Source organism: Alosa pseudoharengus, unplaced genomic scaffold (assembly GCF_046254945.1).
Source record: "Alosa pseudoharengus isolate Yale_2024_CS ecotype anadromous, Long Island Sound unplaced genomic scaffold, YU_APseudo_1.1 YU_APseudo_1.1_scf_4, whole genome shotgun sequence".
NCBI classification, from domain to species: domain Eukaryota; kingdom Metazoa; phylum Chordata; class Actinopteri; order Clupeiformes; family Clupeidae; genus Alosa; species Alosa pseudoharengus.
In genome coordinates this window covers 43,777,300-43,797,968 of record NW_027468774.1, presented here as the reverse complement: position 1 = coordinate 43,797,968, position 20,669 = coordinate 43,777,300, and the positions used below count along the sequence as shown (strand labels likewise).

Genomic DNA, 20,669 nt, shown 5'->3' with positions numbered 1-20,669 from the left:
CTCTCTTTCTCTGTAGCTCAGTCTCACACACACACACACACACAGAGAGAGAGAGAGAGAGAGAGAGAGAGAGAGAGAGAGAGAGAGAAAGTGAAGGCACATATGTATTGTATATTAGGCCTACTATGTATTTCTCTGTTATTGTTACAGTGTAGCATGTCCAGGGTCAATAACACACGGTATATGGAATTGAGAATGCAGCATGTTATACTAAGAGGTGTTTTTACAGGGTTCAACTTAAGCAATGGCCTTCTGGCCCCAGACATGCAAAAGAGCAGCTCACCTGTGATGCTAACTGGTTGAAGCTAAGCATGTGAGGCTACTAAAATAAAGAGGGGGCTCATTACAATTTTATAATTTGTATAAACAGTTTTGTGTAAAAGTGACTTTTCTTGGCCAGTAAAAAGATACAAGGGGCCAGTGGGGGAAGGTTCTCTTCTTACGTTGGACACTGGACACATGGTTCTTGGCCCCAAAGATCAGACGATGGCGTCTTGCTTTTTCTGGTACCACTGTGCACACTGGCCTCTTAGTGCAGGGACAAAAGGCTCCTCACTCTCCTAAGGTAATGACATCATCTGGTGTAGAATCACCCCGTCTCCCATTGTTTTGAAGCTGATGATAATGGAAGCCAATGCAATGTCAGGTCAACCATACCATATTGCTGATTCAGTGGGATATTCATTCACATGCAAGACAGGGAATGTTTTCCATTGTGTGTGTGTGTGATTGTGTTTGTCAACTTTGTAGTCATAATTCCAATGTAAAAGAATCTTTAACATTGTTCTTGTTCACTGTCTGCTTTGTACCCATGCATATGCTGAAATCCTTCGAACAGTGCAGCAGGCTACCACTGTATGAAGCTCTGACTGCTGCCAAGCAGACAATGGTGTTTTGTAGTTTGAGTGCCATGTGGTGACTCACACATGACCTAATGGAGCTGGTCAACTGAGGAAGTAAAATAAAACCGTACTGTATGCGTCCTTTATTATTATGGAAAAGGTGTAGGAATTATTGTCCAATGCTTTTACCATGAAGTAAAATCAATGTAAGCTAAAGGCTTTTGGCATAGGCCTACATGCGGAAATTAATAAACGCTGGATGACTCAAATAACTGATCATATTTTTTTAAGTAAGCCTATATGTCTTGAAAGTTATGTTATGTATTGACAGTTAAAGAACGTGACCCTTTAACCTACTCTTTAGAACCCATTCTGAAATTGACACTGGGAGGCGATATCAAAATAGGTTTGTGTACATTGCTGTTCACTCTAGTTCTAGATTGGCTACGAAACTCTACGACACGGGAAGCAGGAAGTTCGACGATAGACAACTTTGCTGCTTGGGTTGCATAGCTAGCTAGCGTTTCGTTGATCAAAACCATTGTAGTCGGCGAGTCGGAAACCTTGTATACATCATGGGAAAAGGTGGTGGAACCTTTGAGAGGCTTCTTGGTAAGATGCGTCTACAATAATTGTTTTATCGATCGGGTAACTACAACGTTACTTCCATTTTTGTATTGTTGTTTTTGACAGTCTAGAGATTCGGCTTGCTAGCTCCCCAGCTAGCAGGCTAACAAGCGTCGTCACCCATTGTTTACTGCCAAGTTGGGGCCTAATGACCAGGCTGCCACCTTTAAATGGTTGAATTAACCGATTTACCTTTGTCAGTCTTTACTTACCGGTTGATATAGACTGTTCATCCCCTCAGCACATTTGAGAGAGGTTTACTGCACGTATGGCGTCACACGGGCTGCGTCTAGCTGGCTGGTTCAGCTGATGTGCTCACCAGCTATCGCTAGCTGGCAAGACGCGAAGTTGGCGAACAAGCTATTCTCTGTCTCAATTAGTAAAATTCAGAGTGGCACTCCCATTCGAGTAGATAACTTGTGACGATTAGTTATATCGAAGACCTTTATAGGCAGAAGCCATTTAATGAAAGTCATTTAGTGAATACAATGTTTAATCGCACAAGCCAGACAGTGTATCGTTAAAGGGCGCATAGCCAATGTTAGCCATTATTAGCCGTTAACCTATTAACTTCGAGGAGGTTGGAATGTATAGCCAGGAAGCTATCAATGTTATAGTGAAATATGTTTCGGCCTTTCCAATGCATCTGATCGAAGAACTAACGTCGAAGCCAGTCGAAGAGCTAACGTTATCAGATGTTTACACTGTAACGTTAGTTCAGTGTTACATGTAACAGCAAGTATTTTTGTTAGGCCTACAGTTCTGACAGCAGTCTTGCCATTTTGTTCAGATGAATCACGATTTTTTTAAAGAGCAAAAAGGATGTTCTTGATTTGTTTTTATTGGTGTATTGCTTTAAGAAAGACAGGTTGGGGAAGTTGGGTTTGATAGCTATGTATTTTGCCAATCAGATGTTAATGCACTAGATTTCTCAGGCTAGAGAGAGAGAGAGAGAGAGAGAGCCGACGCTTTGTTTATCACTCATATTTTGTATTTCGTTGTTATTCACTTTCAGACAAGGCCACAAGCCAGTTGTTACTGGAAACAGACTGGGAGTCCATTCTGCAGATCTGTGACCTCATCCGCCAAGGAGATACGCAGTAAGTAGCGCTCTCCAGTCGACTTTATTATGCATGCTGTTCTGTTGTTACGACAGAGATGATATTCATGCATATGTCGGTTGAGATCAATGTTTGCCTTCTTCACCAGGGCGAAATACGCAATCGGTGCCATTAAAAAGAAGCTAAATGATAAGAATCCTCACGTGGCCCTCTATGCTCTTGAGGTGAGTGATGGAGAGTAACATTAGGTTACTGCTGGAAATATGGCTGCATCATGTCAATATCTGACATAGACTATTATATTTACACGATAATTATGTGAAATGTTCATCTGTTTGTACCTCAATGATTTCAGTATATTTCACTACTAAGAACATTTCAAAGCAGTGTTTTACTGTATAGTCCATGTGCTTGTTGCACTCCTATGTAACTATGTGATACTTGTGTTATTTATTTGCAATGTCAATCATAATGTCTTTGCACAGGTGCTGGAGTCTGTTGTGAAGAACTGTGGACAGACAATCCATGATGAGGTGGCCAGCAAGCAGACCATGGAGGAGCTCAAAGAACTTCTTAAGGTGCCCTTTCTTCAATTCATTGTACTGATGGATGGATAGATAGATAGATAGATAGATAGATAGATAGATAGATAGATAGGTTACTTCATTAAATGCCAAAAGGAAATTATGCTGTTACAGCAGCAATTCATAATAATATTACATATATCACACACATAGAAGTCAAAAATAAATACATTTAGGACAGGCGCGCCTGCAGATGTACGTCCGTACGCACTGTGCGTACCATCAAACTACTCAACAACAGAACATTTCCCTTGTGTGTGTATCCACACCAAATTGGCCTACCATACTTTCCCAACTATGCACAGTATCCCTTTAGCTGCATGCCATTAGGCTATTTACCATTTTCTAATACGTAAAGTTAGTGAACACGTTATCAAAATTAACGTGCACGCATTTTGTTTGAGCAGGAGAGAGAATACGCACGCAGACACGCAATAGGCTACTTGTTGTTTTCTTTTACTCGGCTATCTATATATGGTTATCAGCACACAATGTTGAGCTAATTCACTAACTCAATACTCATCATGGATATCACAAGTTTAAATTACGAAAACAGAAAGGATGGAGGCAGCAAAGCTAGGAGTTTTAAGGAGTTATTCCAGATGGGCAAGAACAAGGTAGGCAATTGGTGTGCTTGTCAGAACGTTAGACTGCACTAAAGCCAGACGTCACGTTGCGCTAGAACAAAACTAAAGGTAACTTTAGCCTGTATAGGGCTGTATCAAGTTGTTCAAATGAATAGGTCATTGTAGACATTGTCGTTGTATTATTAGGATATATGAAGTCTGTGCAATTGGTTGTAAACTGGATTGTGAATATGATACTCCTCTTGTGGCACAAATTGTTAAAACAATAGGCAGGAATGACTTTCTATATTGGACCTTATAACAGCTGAAAACCCTCTGTTGTCTGACAAGTAGTCCATGCAGCGGATTTTCAGCAACCAACTTTAGGGACTCTAGTGTACTTCCAAGCACAGAGTCAGCGCTTTTTAATTAAAGTTTAAAGTTTTAATTTTTTTTTTTTACTAATTTAATTTCCATTCCAAATCATAATTGGGCAGTCTCTTGTCATATTACTGATTGAGGTGGTTGTGTGATCAAGACACAAGGTGTAGCACTTGGTGTAACTGTGTTTTGGCTGTTCACCCATCACGTTTTACATCATAAATTATTGTGGTCTATGAAAATGTTGGTTCTAAGAGGTAAATGAAGTGGTTAATGTTTGGTTTGGTTTGGTTAATGTTTGTAGTCATTGCTTACTGCTGACTTTACATAATCTCTCTGTATTATGGTATATTATATGGTGCTCTGTTACATTAACATGATGCTATTTGATGAGAGCAGTTGAGCTGATCTAGCTGTGTGTGTGTGTGTGTGTGTGAGAGAGAGATTGTTGCTGTTGAAGAATTGGTTGTCATTAGATTCCTTCCAGGAATGTGTTTTGTGGCCAGTTCTGGGATAGTTGGAGATTGAACAGCAATAAAGATTGTTTTCATACTGTGTCCATGCAGACGTTGAACAGCAGTGATTGTAAAAGTGACACCAAAGCTTTTCAAAATCCTGTGTCCAGAAAAGTGAACCCTCCTGTGGTAGGTTTTGTAAGGTTTGGCAGAATGATTTGAACTTTATTCCACCCCGGGGCATTTGTTTGGAATGATCGTCTGTATGCCTGCCATTGCTATGTGTGTGGATGCAGGCCTCATTTAACCTGAGTCTTTGGATAAAAACAACATTGTTGTTTGGGGTCACATAAAGATAGCAAACTTTTTCTAAAACCCAGAAGCTGTAATTCATTGTGCAGTAATAATGTACATTATTGTCCACATTATGGATTGTTTGATGAATGTTGTCGCTGCAGTAGTAAGCACTAGCCATTTAAGCATGAACATATGAAATGTCATCATTACACCCAATATTGTACATATTAGGTGACATGGAAATGTAGTGTTGTCTTTTTTGCGTGTCCTTGGTGATGTATAAGTTGACATATTTGACTGTTTATGGTCCACAGTCTTCTCACACCCTGTACCCGTGTAAACACGCTTAACGGGTCACCAGGTTATTGCGGCATCGCCTGTATATAGTTTTTTCCCCTCGCCATCTTTCTCCTTCGTGCTGTGATCTGATTATTATGCCTGTGGACCTTAGGCCGAGCTGACTCATCCAGCATTTGACTTCCTGGTGATGTCATCAGATCACATGTTCTCAGAGACAGATTAGCCGAGGGGGGACTTCCTCTCTGGAGCCTGCACACTCAGTCTGAAAGCAAGAGCAGGGCTAGCACACACACAGACTGAGTAAACAACAGGCGCTGATGACTTTTTAAAATCACAAAAGCCCAGTGTTATGTGTGTGTGTGTGTGTGTATATATAGTTGGATAATCGGAGGATTTTCAGGTAATTTTACTCCTTCAAACTTTGACTGGATTTGAATGTTGGGGATGGGGAAAGATGTTTGTATTTTATGGGAGTCATCAGGATTAGACTGTCTGGCTTTGATTGCATGTGACTCTTTGTGTCGTCTGAAAGACAATTGGTGTATGTTATGTTGGACTTTGATAATGTATGTGTGTTTGTTGAGAGAGAGAGAGAGAGAGAGAGAGAGAGAGAGAGAGAGAGAGGTGTACACCATCTATTTGACTTCTTTTGCGTGTTGTATGTGCACAAACAATAGTTACATACCGTTTTATGATTCTATGCTAGTTTATGTTTTATATTTATATAGTGTGTATGTTTTGGCAACACTGTTTCTCTTTAAATGGTCATGCCAATAAAGCTCATTGAATTTAATTGGCTGGGTGTGCTAGTTGCTAGTTTTCATGATGAGGTTTCCCCTTGCCTCAGAAACAGACGGAGCCTAATGTCAGGAACAAGATCCTCTACCTGATCCAGGCGTGGGCCCACGCCTTCCGCAACGAGCCAAAGTACAAGGTGGTCCAGGACACCTACCAGATAATGAAAGTGGAGGGTGAGGCAACAGCGCAGACACAACACAAAGGGCTGTTCACATCAGGAACGATAACGATAAAGATAGAAAATACCATATTTATTCTGTTTTCTTATTATATTCTGTTGATACACTGCAAATATTTATATTATTCTTACTACTATGATATTGTTACTGCTACTACATTGCACATATCTGTACATGTTGTTCATACATTGTTCATATTACATAGCCATATTTATTGCTCTTATAAGGTAACTGCTAATACACTGCACATATTTATATTTAATTTATACTACTCCAAGCCACCTTCTGTAAATCAACTGTATACTACTGTCTACACTACACTATTTCTTGACCTGACTGTGCACCACCTACCTATATCTTTTTGGCTTTTTTTGCACTTCTGGTTAGACGCAAACTGCATTTCGTTGTCTTTATAGTTGTACTCTGCACAATGACAATAAAGTTGAATCGAATCTAATCTAAAAAAGCATCCACACTGACCAACGATAAGGAAAGTGTTGTTGAATGTGACAGCTAATATTTGAGGAATTCTGATTGGCTGTTTATCATTCTGAATCGCTCTGAAAGTGATCCCAAATGATCTTGTTCTTCATGTCGTTATCGTTACAGTTTCTCATCATTCGTATTAGCTAGGACGATACTTTTCTGCTGTTATCGTTATAGTTATCGTTCTTGGTGTGAACGGCCCTTTGGTTTGAGAAACCTTGCTCTGAAATCCCTTTGTTTGTTTGTTTGTTTGGTCATGATCTAACCACATGTCTGCTCACAGGACATGTGTTCCCTGAGTTCAAGGAGAGCGATGCCATGTTTGCGGCTGAGAGGGTAAGAGAGAAAGTTGCTTAACTTCTTTGTAAACTTGAAAGTATTCAAGCAGATTCATTCTTCAGTGGTTGACTAATATCTGTGTGTGTGTGTCTGTGTGTGTGTGTCTCCTCAGGCCCCGGACTGGGTGGATGCAGAGGAGTGCCATCGCTGCAGAGTTCAGTTCGGAGTAATGACGCGCAAGGTGAGATTTCCTGAGTGTGTGTGTGAGAGAGAGACAGAGAGAGACAGACAGACAGAGATTGTGATTGAGAAACTGTGGTGTGGTGAATGTGTGTGTGTGTCATGGTGTGTGTCATGCTGACTTAATTCTACCCCCATATGCAGCACCACTGCAGAGCCTGTGGGCAGATCTTTTGTGGGAAGTGCTCCTCGAAGTACTCGACAATCCCCAAGTTTGGCATTGAGAAGGAAGTGAGAGTGTGTGAGCCCTGCTTCGAGCAGCTCAACAAGTGAGTTCTCACACACAGGACGATGGAGGCGTTTTTAGCAAAGCACCCATTTCATAACCACTCATTCTTTGAAATCTCTCTTACTTTCTTTCTTGATTGTTACTGGGCTGTCTCAAAGTCTAACATGAAAAAAACAGAACTCCATGTATGCATTCTTTGAATGTTCACACCAGCATGATACACTTGTAAGCATGAACTAAAGAGAGTATTTGTCTCCATCAGTACTGGGGCGCTTGTCTTCAGGACAGTGTTTCTGAGCACCCTGAGCTTTTGGCTGGTGCATTCTCTGTTTTTTGTTTTCCGTGGCTGCGTGCACGCATGTGTGTGTGTGCGCGCAGGCATTTTTGGCTTGTTGAGTGTCTGCATACTGTGCTTGCCTGCCTGTCTGCAGAGATTTACACGGCTTGTGTGTTCCTCCCTGATCCCTTCTCCTCAGCAGCCACCCCTCCCTCTCTCCCCCTCCTAGGAAGTCCGAGGGCAAGGCCCCCAGCGTCGCGCCGTCCGAGCTTCCGCCCGAGTACCTGACTAGCCCTCTCTCCCAGCAGTCCCAGGTACCGACACACTGAATCAGTTTTAGGGTCTGAAACATGCTAAAATTGTGCCGTGTTTACAAAAGCTGTCACAAGTCAAACATCTCCTCTTGCGGTCTGTCTCATGGTGGTTATGTTTTGCGGCATATATGCACAAACCCTACGCTCTCTGCTAGAGTGACACTTAAAAGCACCTGGGTGAGGAGATTTTAGTACATAGTAAAACTCCAGAAGTTTAGAAAGTTTGTCTATCAGAATAGTTAGTCTTGACTCATAGTCTGCTGTTGCCATGTTATATTGTTACATTGCTGGTAACTTGTTACGAATGGATACTTCCTACTGCCCTCTCTCGACCATTAGCTTTACAGTGGTTTGCTTTGGTAGTGATCTGTAGTCATTCTGACCATTTTGGAACAGCTGCAATGTGGGTTAAACAAGTTCTGTTGATCATGATACTGTTTATGTTTAATGCTGATGCAATAAGCCATGTAACCGTAGTGGGCGTATAAAGCGAGTAAGGAACTGATCTGAGAACAGAGTGACGTGTTCTCACCTGCACATTCTCTGTGTTTCTGTCTCTGGTCTGGGATGCGACGGCTCCGCCACCACAGATGCCCCCGAAGCGCGACGAGGCGGCCCTGCAGGAGGAGGAGGAGCTGCAGCTCGCCATCGCCCTGTCTCAGAGTGAGGCCGAGGAGAAGGAGCGCATGGTGTGTAGCACACACACACACACACACACACACACTCAATCTCTTTTTCTGTCATACGCACACACACACCCACCCACACACAAACACTCTTTATCTGCTACTCTGTGTCCCCCCCCCCCCTTCTCTCTCTCACACACACACACACACACACACACACATAGACATAACAGCCCTCTTAAATTACATGTTTGTTTCCGGCCTAAACATCTTTTCCACTCAAATCCTGATTTGGCTATTCTTGGGCTAGTGAATTCCAGTTGAAAGAATTGAAATGGTGCATAGAAGGAGGCAATGGTCAGGCTGCTTGTGACCCCAGATTGACCTCTTTGAATACCCTTTGACCCCTCCCTGCTGCTGTTTCCTCCCACAGAGGCATAAGGGCTCCTATGGGGTGTACCCGAAAGCTGAGCCGACCCCCGTGACCTCATCTGCCCCTCCTGTCAGCACCCTCTACTCCTCTCCAGTGGTAAGGTGTCCTCCTCTCCCTCCCAGTGAAGAACACTAAACATTGTCCTGTTCCACACACTGCAGCGCTATGCATTTATGTTCATGCAGATCAGCTGGCAGGATCATACAGATTGTTCAGACATTTGATCAGTAACCACATGCCTTTGGGATTTTAGGGTCCATGAGTGGGGCATTGGTTTACATTTTGTTCCACCTGTTAAGCTTGTGGAATATACCCTGATGAAGTCCTATGTTATTCCTATCACCTGGGACACTACTGAGCCTGTGTTGTATTTGTTGTGAACACACAGTGTTGGAATGACCATTCTACTCAATTCTATGCCCGATGATGGGAGATAAATTACAGTAAAAAGGGGGCTTCAGAGAACCCTGTGTGACCCGAATGTGTCATTGAGATGCATTTTAGTGATGCTCGCTGATCTTCCTTTCCTCTGCAGAACTCCTCTGCCCCTTCAGCTGAAGATGTGGATCCTGAGGTAAGACCAGACGCTTGCCATTCTAGAGCATACGTAATGGATCATCCAGCTGCAGTAGAACAGAATGTCCCATCTTCCTTAGCACAGAATGTCTAGCTTCTCTAGTGCAGAACATCTAGCCTCTAGTGCAGAACATCTAGCTTCCCTAACGGAGAACATCTGGCTTCCTCATAGCCCAGATCACCCAGGTTACCCTACCCTGTACTGTTTTGTCCTGTACTCTCCAGCTGGCCCGATACCTCAACCGGACCTACTGGGAGAAGAAACAGGAAGAGGTGCGCAAAAGCCCCACCCCCTCTGCTCCAGCTCCTGTGCCATTGGCTGAAGCTCCTATGCCAATCAGCCAGCCCGTGGAGACCCACACACCTGTTGTTCAGCCAGTCAACATTGTGGAGGTACATCTGAGTACTGAGACCCTCAGTAGAAAATAATCAATTTTATTTGCCTTGTGTTTTTTTTCAACAGTTATTTGATATACAGCTATTTTTCAACAGTTACTAGGCCCATTAAGCTCTGAAGGACTCGATTACAAAATTTCTCTTTGTTTACAAAATCCATTTTACTACCCTGCGAAGGACACCATGCTTTTCATCAAAGCTATATTTGGACTTTTTTTAAATAGTATACTTCTGAGTGTGGTCGATGCTTTTCCAGTTTAACCTTCAGACTAGCATCTGTGACAAAGGCAGCAATTATCTGTGTGTGTGTGTGACCCCCTGACTCACACTGCTCTCTCTGCTCTGCTCGCCTCCTTAGCAGCAGTACCAGAACGGTGAGTCGGAGGAGAACCATGAGCAGTTCCTCAAGGCACTGCAGAACTCTGTCACCACCTTCTTGAACCGCATGAAGAGCAACCACATGCGCGGGCGCAGCATCACCAACGACAGCGCTGTCCTCTCCCTCTTCCAGTCCATCAACAACATGCACCCGCAGCTGCTGGACATCCTCAACCAGCTGGACGAGAAGAGACGTGAGTGCTGACCCACACATAGTCAGTGTAACCTCTCACTGTGTGATGGTTTGCTGTTTCAGTATTATTAGTTTGTAATAGTCTGTTTAAATGAGGATTGCCACATTGCTGGACCCACACATAGGCCCCTAATTTATTTGGCAAAGCGCAAAGTCTGTCAGCAAAGCAAAATACAGCTTTTTTGTGGTTTATATGTTTGCACTTCAATGTCTTGCCCCATCTATCTATAAAGCAAGAAGCATCTGTGTGTGTGTGTGTGTGTGTGTGTCTGTGGCACGCATATCTCGCTGACCGTTTGTCAGACTGACCTAAGATTTCGTATGTGGCTCGCGCCTGGCACAAAGGTGTGCACTCTCGATTTTTAAGATTTTTGAATGCATATTTCAAAATATGCTTATTTACGTAGGACGTTTATCGCTGCACTGCACTGTTTCCAAGGGGACCAGTTTAAGGGGAGCTCCACCCCATGGATCGTGTAACAGTAGCTAGGTCCAGAGAACGGGCTCTGCTAGGTCTCACTTTGATGATAGTCAGTCGCAATTTAAACAGATTACTCGGGAACCGCTTGTGGGTTAAGATGCAAGATGATTATCATGCCTGACCTCAACAATAAAGACTCCCTGTATGCAGTTTGCTTGCATAAAATGATTACTTGCAACAACACGCCAACAAACACAGGTATGTAGTGACCACTCGAATAGCCCGGGCTACTTTGGACTTTCAAGAGACTTTGACTAAAACGACAATTCCGACTGCAAGGTCCCAAATTGAAACGAGCGATAGGCTAATGCCACATAGCTAACGTTAGACAAGTTGCAGACTGAGCGACGGCACTTATCACGCCATTAAACACGGGTATGTAGTGACCACTCAAAATAAAAGTATGTGCAAGCTTCGAATAGCATTAGGAAGTTATTCAGTAAGCTATACACATTTAGCCTTAACTCAAAACAGTTGTCATTATGTCATTCTGATCTGTAGAAATGTCACATGCAGCCATGCCTAAATTTATTAGAGGCCACATTAATTATAGGCTAATATATTATAATATTCAGTATTCATTATTGAATGCTTAGCTGGAATGATGTTTCCCTATCATCCTATTTTTAAAGCAGGCATACCTGTGGGCATGTAATTGAGCTACGGGTTTTCTTCAGGAATGGCATGTTTGAACGGGCACTGCACTAGTGGTTTTAAACTAGCAATTCGATTTTGTCTAGTTATTAAATTAGCTTTAGTTAGACTTAAGACTTTGCACTTTGCCCATCATTGTAATAAGGGCCCATAGTCATTATAACCTCTCACTGTGTGATGGTTTGGTGTTTCAGTATTATTACCGGTAGTTTATGTTATGCTGTTTAAATAAGCATTGTCATAAGGTGCTTTACAGATACTTAAGGCTAGTTTGTGCCTGTGGTGATGTTTTATTAACATTGGCAGTTTATGCTGTTGTTACTATCCTGCATCTTAGCACCTCAGGTCATGTATGAAGGCAGGAAGTGAATTGAATGTTCACTCATTACTGTAGGTTCACAAGTTATTCAACCAGCGGGCTCTTTTGGTTTTCCTTAGTGTTAATGGAGAACCTTTACTGCTGTCTGCGTGTGTGTTCCTGAGCCATTTAATGCTGCTTACTTATTTTCCTCTCCCTGTCGTATGTCCTCTGGTCAGTATACTACGAGGGTCTGCAGGACAAGCTGGCCCAGGTGAGAGATGCGCGCGCGGCCCTGAACGCGCTGCGGGACGAGCACAGGGAGAAGCTGCGACGTGCCGCCGAGGAGGCCGAGAGGCAGAGACAGATCCAGCTGGCCCAGAAACTAGACGTCATGAGGCAGAAGAAACAGGTAAGCGAGAGGCAAGAGAGAGACCTTGTGCCCACATCAACTTTAATGACTAATGCCTCAGACCTTCTGGAGGGCTACTGGGCCTGTCCAAAACAATCAAAAGTCCCTCGTTCGTCAGCCTTTGTCTATGATGATGTGTGATTGGATGTGGAGCGAGTATGCTGATCTGTGATTGGCTGCCGTGGCGCAGGAGTACCTGGAGATGCAGCGTCAGCTGGCCATCCAGAGGCTGCAGGAGCAGGAGAAGGAGCGGCAGATGCGCCTGGAGCAGCAGAAGCACACCATCCAGATGAGGGCGCAGATGCCTGCCTTCTCACTGCCTTACGCACAGGTCAGCGTCCGTCTACCGCCACACTGTTACACTCTCCTGATACAGAGATCTCTCACATACATACTTATTATACCGTAATTTCCCAACTATTAGCCGCGTCTTATGCATTCATTTTGCTAAATTTCTTCAGCTTTGAGGTTAATACATGGGGGCTGTTAATATGGTATTAATATGGTTTCATTTTTTAACTTGCACAGCTTAGACACAATGTGGCTAATACACAGGAAATTACTGAATCCTTATTTTCAATACTTCTTATGTGTCCTGCACCATTTCACCAAGTCAAATTCCTTGATTTTTCTTTTTTCTTGACAATAAAATGATGCTGATTCTGGCACCAAGGCAAATCAGTGTGTTGATATCTAAACTGAGTGTGGACAGTGTGAACATGTCATACACTTGGCTTGAGTGACCGCTGCTGTTTGGAACTGCTTCCACCCAATTACTGTTGTTGTGTAACCATTGTGGTAACAGAGACAATAAGAGAGCATATTCATTATTCAAAATGTCTTTTATCATTTCACAATGGTCGTTGTTTGTGGTACTTTTAGGCAGGGATTAGAAACGGTTCAAAAACGAAAATGAAAACCGGAAACAAACACAGTTTTCAGATGAACGTAACCGAAAACGGGAACAAAACCAATTTCACTTGCGCCGGAGTAAAAACTTTATTTTCAATTTTAGATAACCGGTCAATAACGGTATTTATCGTTCCGATTAACCTTTGTTTGAATATTATTCATAGTCCATTGGCTTGGAAAGACACCTGCCCACAAATTGTTCCCCAGACCCCTTATAGGATCAATTTAGTCAGATGTTATGAAACCTAGGCTACCAGAGACACTAGGAAAACATATATAGGCCTGTCATGCAGTTAGTAGCACCACACATACAGTAGGTTAGGCTATTACAGGGCTTAAAGCAAGGACATATTCTCTGCCTGAAGTTAGGCTATCAGACAAGATTTAATATTATATAGGCCTGCTTTCAAATCTTGCCCCATGCCTGAATTCAAACACAGTGATTTTAACAGAGTGCTTTGATTTAAAGGGACACCAGGGAACGTTTTTGTGTTAATTATTCATCTTTGTATGTCGGTATATGGTTAAATGACTCATTACAGGGCGAATGAAGACTCTCTCGCCCGCCCCTACTGCCTGTAGGAAGAATATCCCGCTTGCAAGTTCAGTGTATCGTACCCGCCGACCGAAGCAGGATCAGTTTACATCCTGCATCCACAGCCCAGAGGCAGGCTAACGAAATGCTAGCGATTGTTGCAAACGTGCGTATAATGGCAGAGCCGGCGAAGAAGCAGCGAAAACCCTTGATGGAAAATGCAAAGAAAAGGAAAAGCGCTTCAAATCGAGCGAGGGGGAGTTTCGTAGAGAAAAAGCATCAGGCTTGCCTGGTGTCCCTTTAAGCTTAAAGGCTGTTGGGCAAAAAAAAGCGTATAGTATTGTGCCACCGGCCATAAATCAATTTGTAAAGACAATGTCATTTTTAAAGGAACGTTATTGACTGTTCTTCTGTAACGTTCTAACCGGTTACCATTTAGAGGAGAGGCCTTGAAACACTGGAACAGGAACGAAAAAATAATGTTTTTGCTCAGAACGAACCAAAATCTGTTTTCAGTCCCTCCTTTTAGGAAATGCACCCTTGTGTGCGTGTGCGGTTCTGACCTAGTGAAACTGATCGTGGTGATTTTTTTTCATTAAAGGAGCAGGTAATTCAATACCCCCCTCTTGTGTTGCGGTGTGTGTAGATGCAGTCACTGCCCCCTAACGTGGCAGGAGGGGTGGTGTACCAACCTGCCGGCCCCCCCAGTTACCCCGGCACCTTTAGCCCCGCTGGCTCCGTGGAGGGCTCCCCCATGCACAACGTCTACATGGGCCAGCCCGGACAGACTGGAGGCCCCTACCAGGCCATGCCCCCGACAGGTGAGGGGCATCAGACACTGCTCTGCTTTTGAAATGCCCTAAATGTCCCACAGTGACTAAGTCTTATAAAAGATTTAATATCCAGGTATAATTCTGCATTTCTCTAAAAGACGAGAACTCTCTTCATCTATACATCAATTACAACTGCAGATGCAGATGTAAATTAGCCTAATGCTAACTCTGTTACAATGCATCAAATGGTTAACATTTATGTTGAAAATTCTACATGGTCGCTAACAAATAAGATGAATAAATACAAGATATCCACTTTTGAAAAACTCAAGTTTGGAGAGAACAACTATTTCTCTTATTTATCCAGCACTATATTCTGTTGAAACCCAGTGCAGGGAGGTGAGATAGATAAGCAAGCCGGGCCAGGCTGTATTTATCCAGCATGTGACTTCTGAATGTACCCTGTCTCTTCTGTAGATCCAAACATGGTGAATGCCTACATGTACCAGAATGCAGGCAACAACGCCCAAGCGCCACCCCCAGGGCAGGCTCCACCCACCACCACCCCTGCCTACTCCAGCTACCAGCCCACCCCGACACAGGGCTACCAGGTGAGGGGCACACTCGACAGTCCGTTCATGAAGCAGCACACTGTATCTTAGTTAAAAGATCTTTAAAAAAACATCTGTATCTGTAATACTATAATGGTTATGGTGACAATCACTTATTTTTTGTATCTCATATTTGGTCTTTGCTCTGGAAATAGTATTTTACATGTCCCAAGGATTTTTTTAGCTTAGCTCTTGTATTGTATTGTATACTTACTTATACAATACTTACTGCTAAGTATTGATTAATATTGCTGTGGGATTCTGCCCTGTGTAGAACGTGGCGTCTCAGGCCCAGTCTGTTCCTCCCATGTCTCAAGCTGGGCCCACTAATGGCATCGCCTACATGGGCTACCAGCCCTACAACATGCAGGTGGGTACCGCACCACATCACATCACATCACATCACCTACGCACTGGTCTTTTGGAGCCATACTATATACAGCCATACTATAAAATACACCACACTGACAGATGTACAGGCTGGCCTCAAAGTATGAATACACTATATGACAAAAATGTGCAGTGATGTAGTGCTCGAGACCGGTCTCGAGACCGATTTCTGCTTTCTCGGACTCGACTCGGACTTGTTCCTTCAAAGACTCGGTCTCGGACCACAGTGGGAGGAGAAGGACTCGTAATTTCAGAACGAGTCCTCGAGACCAACGCATTTTTTTATGTTCATATAAAAAAAAAATACACAACACATAACAAAAATAATAATAAAATGCAATGTTGACGGGCATTACTCAGACATGGGGGACTCGAGTCACATGACTTGACTCGAGTCAGACTCGAGTCACATTTTTTAAGACTTGAGACTTGCTTGACCAACATGTATAAAAGACTCGACTTGACTTTGACTTGCTATTCATGAATTTGAGACTTGACTTAGACTTGAGACAAATGACTTGAAATGACGACTTTTTATTTTTTTCATAGATATTAAGGAGTTAACTTTACGATTTTAGAAAATCTGCTTAGGTGCTGTTGCATGCGTCACGCGAGCGAACCTGTCATTGTACCAAGTGACGCGACGCGACAGACCAACAGCAAGTGCCAGATCAAATGAGACAGACTGAGGTAGGCTAACTTGCAAATATGGAAGGCTCTACGTTTATACCAAAACATAATAATGTTTGGCTTCACAGATGATGTATCTGACAAGTCAAAGGAGAAAATGAACAGCAGTCTGCAAGTGTGCAAAATAGCGACATAACCACCACCACGTTGATTTTCATCCGAAATTAGTCGTGTTAGAAACCTAACGTCAAATTTGAGGCATGTTAAGAGTTGGCTTTGAATCTGTTATGCTTTTTAGTTAACGCCATATTAGGTTAAAATGTGTGAAATGGCAAAGTGAAACATTTTCTTGTCTAAGTTTAATCTTGATATATAGCAAACATGTTGCCAATGTAACCTAAAGTAAGCGCCTCTCTTTCTCCCTCTCTCTTAAACACGTCCCTGTTCCATACGTTACAGCCTAGTAGTAGGCTAACAACAGTAAGTAGGCCAAGCTAACTGCCAGCAATCAGCATAGAAAAGTAGCTTATTTCACATGTTAGGCTTATGTATAATATGATATTGCGTTGACGGTCCTAAACCCTCCTAAAACCCATTGCGCTGTTGCGCTTGTCAAGTTTGGCAGTGACATCGGCGGCAGCGTTTGATTGATTGATTAGTTATCTTTTTCAACATTATTGGTTCCCTGGACATGTGACCGGTCATGACCGGTGTAACTTGAACTGTTTGAATATATTTTCATGATTTAGATTAGGCTACCTAATATTTGAGGCATATTGAAACAATAATAGGCTATTTTATAATAGGTCTACTTGAAATACATTTATTTTTATTTGTATACATTTCATCTTATTCTATAAACCGTTCAGATGTAGGCTATGTGGTTTGAATGAATGCAATGTCTATTTGTTTGTTACAATTAAAACTCCAGCAGTTCATAACTAGCCTATTGTAGCTTATTTTAAAATGAAAACATGGGTAAATAATCATGAATTTCAATGATTTGGATATGACTTGACTTGCTTGACTGTCACAAAAAATGCCTACTGATCACACAGACACATGTATCACATCACATGATTTTTCTCAGCTTTTAAACGATATATCAGAATAAACAGCAGACCTTACCGAACACAAAGGTGTAAAGCAGTCCCCTGTACAGTAAGCCGTTCCAGAGTATTCCGGTTAAATTAAAAATGTAATTTGCAGGTCTACATTCATGTCTCCAACTTTGGTCTTTAGGTTTCAAAATGTGTTTAAATCGTTCTACATGATTTCATAACAGGCCAAATGCAAAATAAATGTTACAAATATTGCCTAGATATAGGTAAATATTAAAATCAGAGGTTACACAGCTGAGTAAGAGTTTGTGAAAGGAGTCTTAATGATCAAAAAATGCTAAGCATGCATCTAGGCTATTTGAGTTTCTTAAAGCTGAGCTGTGCTTAAATTTTTCAATACATGATTCCATAACAGGCCAAATATAAAATTAATATAAATATTAAATATAGCCTAGACATCTAAATATTACATGATCAGATGATTTACAGTTCTATGTAATATGTCATGTTTCATGTTTTTGTAATGTTTCATACATGATGCAGGTCTACTGATATGAATAGGCTGAATACAACTTTGATTATTTTTATAGCCTACGACTGTATAGTTAACTTTGGCCTTGGTGCCCTGACATGTGGCCTTTGTGCCCCCCACCAAATATGCCCAGCTGAAGGCCAAGTGGCCTTGCCCCTAAAATGGTGAAATTCCAAGCCTGGGCCTAACTGTTGATTATTAACTGGGGTGATATTAAATCATGAATATGAAAACTGACATGTTTTTATGGTCTTGTTCTCGACTCGGTCTCGACTCCTAAAGGACTAGGTCTCGACTCGGACTTGCTTCCTCAAAGACTCGGTCTTGACTCGGACTCGACTGTATTTGAAAACCAACAGACTCGGTCTCGACCCTTCAAAGACTCGGTCTTGTTTCGGACTTGGCATAGCCGGTCTCGTCCCCATCACTAAAAATGTGGAGACATTAAATCACATACTCGTGACATGTACACTTGTTTCATTCAGACCCATTGCCACAGGTGTATAAAATCAAGCATCTAGTCGTGCAGTCTGCATTAACAAACATTTGTGAAAAAATGGGTTGCTTTACAGAGCTCAGTGAATTCAAGCTTGGTGCTTTTGTCAAGCTGTGTATGGGTTCTAGAATGAAAACTGTCCTTGATGAAATTGTCTCTTATCTCACAATATCTAAAGCCACAGACTACTCCCATGTCGTGTCTGGTCGGCTCTGTGAAACTCTCAGCTCGTGCTGCACACAAATAGCCCTTGAAACAGTTTCATCTCTGTTTGCCATTGACCCATCCGCATTCTCACTGTTGTGCAGAACATGATGACCGCTCTGCCCGGACAGGACCCTAACATGCCCCCACAGCAACCCTACATGCCTGGACAGCAGCCCATGTATCAGCAGGCAAGTACCCCTGTGTTGTTGTCCAGTCTTAGCGGTCACTCAGTAGATTGGATTCTATACCTTTAGCTTACAGTATATCCAAAAAACATTTTAATTTAGCTGAGACTTTTATCCACAGCTACTTACAACAAGCGCAGTCTGATCTAAAGCTGTGCTTTATATTGTGTGTTAATGTCATGTCTGTGAAGTGTTACAGTCTCCAGAGTGTGTTGTTTATTTTACCATCTTGTGTGTCAGATGAAAATGTTTCTGCATTGTAGCTCATGTTCATGTGTTGTTGTGTGCAGATGGCGCCCCCTGGTGGTCAACAGCAGCAGGCGCAACAGCAGCCTGTTCAGGGGCCCCCAGGCAGTGCAGAGGCTCAACTCATCTCCTTTGACTGATACCGGCCCCCCGCTCATCCTGCAGCCTGTGGGGTCCAACACACTACACCCTCCAACCTCCTACTCCTCCTTCCTCTTCTCCTTTCCCTAAACCCCTGGTTTCACCCACACCTTTCTCCCAAACACGTATAACCCTACCCAAAGCCGTGCACCACCCCAAAGTCCAATCCCTCCCTCCCTCCCTCTTAAGATGAAGTAGGAGCTGGGAAGAATGGAAAGTCATGAGAGGGAAGACCTGCACCTCCATTCTCTGCCAACTCTCTCTCTCTCTCTCCTCCTCTGTCTGTCCTCACCTATGTGTGTAGTCTCGTCCTTATCCGGTGGATTGCAGAAGCTCAGATGTAGAAAGTGGTGTAGAATTTAAAACAAGTAAGAAACAACAAAAACAACAAGAACAAGACACAACCATCCTTTTGTCTCATTTTTCTAAAGCAGATTTGCATGTGTTCAGTGATTCTTTTAAGATGTGAAAGTGTGTGTATGTGCTTGGGAGAGAGAGATGTGTGAGTGTGTGTGTGTGTGTGTGTGTAGGTGCGTGCATGGTGGTATGTGATGGCCCTTCTCCCCTCCTTATAGTGCATTGTTCACTGATGTAGTGATCTGTTTCAAAATGCTGGTTTAGGGTCTATATTGCCATGAAGGATGGATAAGGTGAACGCTTGCCAGGTTAAACCACCCTCAACACTCTCGATTGACAGCGACACGGATGGAACCCTCTTATCAGGGCCTCCGTGTTTCCAAGATGGAGCCCGTTCTCTGTCCCAGTTCCATGCAAATCGACATTCCAGTGTTTTTTGTCATTCACTAACAAATCTGCCATACAGGACCATCCACTCACTTGACTGTCCAACTTGCTCATTCAGACCTTCATACGTGCTTGTAGAGATGGGAGATGATAGTTGTGGTGTGGAGGGAGAAGTTTCAAATGAGCACAGTAGGTGTGAAAATATTTACACTGTCTACACAGATGAATAGCACGATAGTCAAATGTGGAGTGCGGTACAGCTGCCATTTTATCACCTCGTTTGTTCTGAGCTATCTTTGCAAAGAATCCCGGTCCATGACGTACTGCATACAGGCGGTCGCTCTTCATCTTAGTGAATAATTTTGGTCAGGGGGGGAATCATTGATCATTAGTGACCACAGTGCAACTTGCGGGCATCAGGTCAATTGCACACACACTAAAATCCCGTTACATCAGTAAGAGAGTTGTTGCTGGGAACGCGAGTTGGGAGTTTTTAAAATGGATGTGAGGACGAAGGTGTGAATGTGTGACGAAATCTTTTCATTGTGCATTGCTTTGTCTGCGAACGTGTGTGTGAGTGTGTGTTAGTTTTGGTGAGACTGCAGTGCTGTAGAATGGTTCTATATTGCGCATGTTTGTAACATACACCAACCAGTGACTTCTGTAACCCTTTAACGGCATTTGTGAACACTCTTCTATCATACTGATCTGTCTGACTTCAAGAATTAATTGTAAGATTATATTTAATAAATATCTGGTTCTTTTATTGTCCACATTTTGGTTCATGTGTGGTTTAATTTTCGACATCAGAACAGATGTACTGACATTTTCTATCCTTACATAA

The 20,669-nt window shown here is 42.7% G+C and overlaps 1 protein-coding gene across 12 annotated transcripts; it reads left to right on the top strand.

Annotated features, from left to right (window-relative positions):
• The first annotated feature begins 1,312 nt into the window (after window positions 1-1,312).
• Window positions 1,313-20,598, top strand: hgs (hepatocyte growth factor-regulated tyrosine kinase substrate). Of its 12 annotated transcripts, none has more exons than XM_076266485.1 (21): window positions 1,313-1,454; window positions 2,485-2,569; window positions 2,679-2,754; window positions 3,016-3,108; window positions 5,967-6,084; window positions 6,860-6,912; window positions 7,028-7,096; window positions 7,240-7,364; window positions 7,804-7,917; window positions 8,478-8,604; window positions 8,975-9,070; window positions 9,510-9,548; window positions 9,776-9,943; window positions 10,305-10,518; window positions 12,190-12,362; window positions 12,553-12,693; window positions 14,456-14,630; window positions 15,060-15,193; window positions 15,468-15,563; window positions 18,611-18,697; window positions 18,985-20,598. In XM_076266485.1, the coding sequence occupies exons 1-21, from the start codon at window positions 1,418-1,420 to the stop codon at window positions 19,078-19,080; spliced, it is 2,316 nt and encodes a 771-aa protein (XP_076122600.1). In that variant the 5' UTR covers window positions 1,313-1,417; the 3' UTR covers window positions 19,081-20,598. The 12 variants fall into 12 exon arrangements, with proteins under 12 accessions (XP_076122600.1, XP_076122599.1, XP_076122606.1 ...); XM_076266484.1 differs by having other exon boundaries at window positions 7,801-7,917; XM_076266491.1 differs by having other exon boundaries at window positions 5,961-6,084; window positions 7,831-7,915; window positions 8,506-8,604; window positions 10,308-10,518.
• The last annotated feature ends 71 nt before the right edge of the window (window positions 20,599-20,669 follow it).

Bases quoted from the DNA above. Each gene is read 5' to 3' on its own strand.
- hgs (XM_076266480.1), top strand. From the start codon at position 1,418: ATGGGAAAAGGTGGTGGAACCTTTGAGAGGCTTCTTG. The intron at 6,913-7,027 runs GTAAGAGAGAAA...GTGTCTCCTCAG, and splicing joins CCATGTTTGCGGCTGAGAGG to GCCCCGGACTGGGTGGATGC. The intron at 10,519-12,189 runs GTGAGTGCTGAC...TCCTCTGGTCAG, and splicing joins CCAGCTGGACGAGAAGAGAC to TATACTACGAGGGTCTGCAG.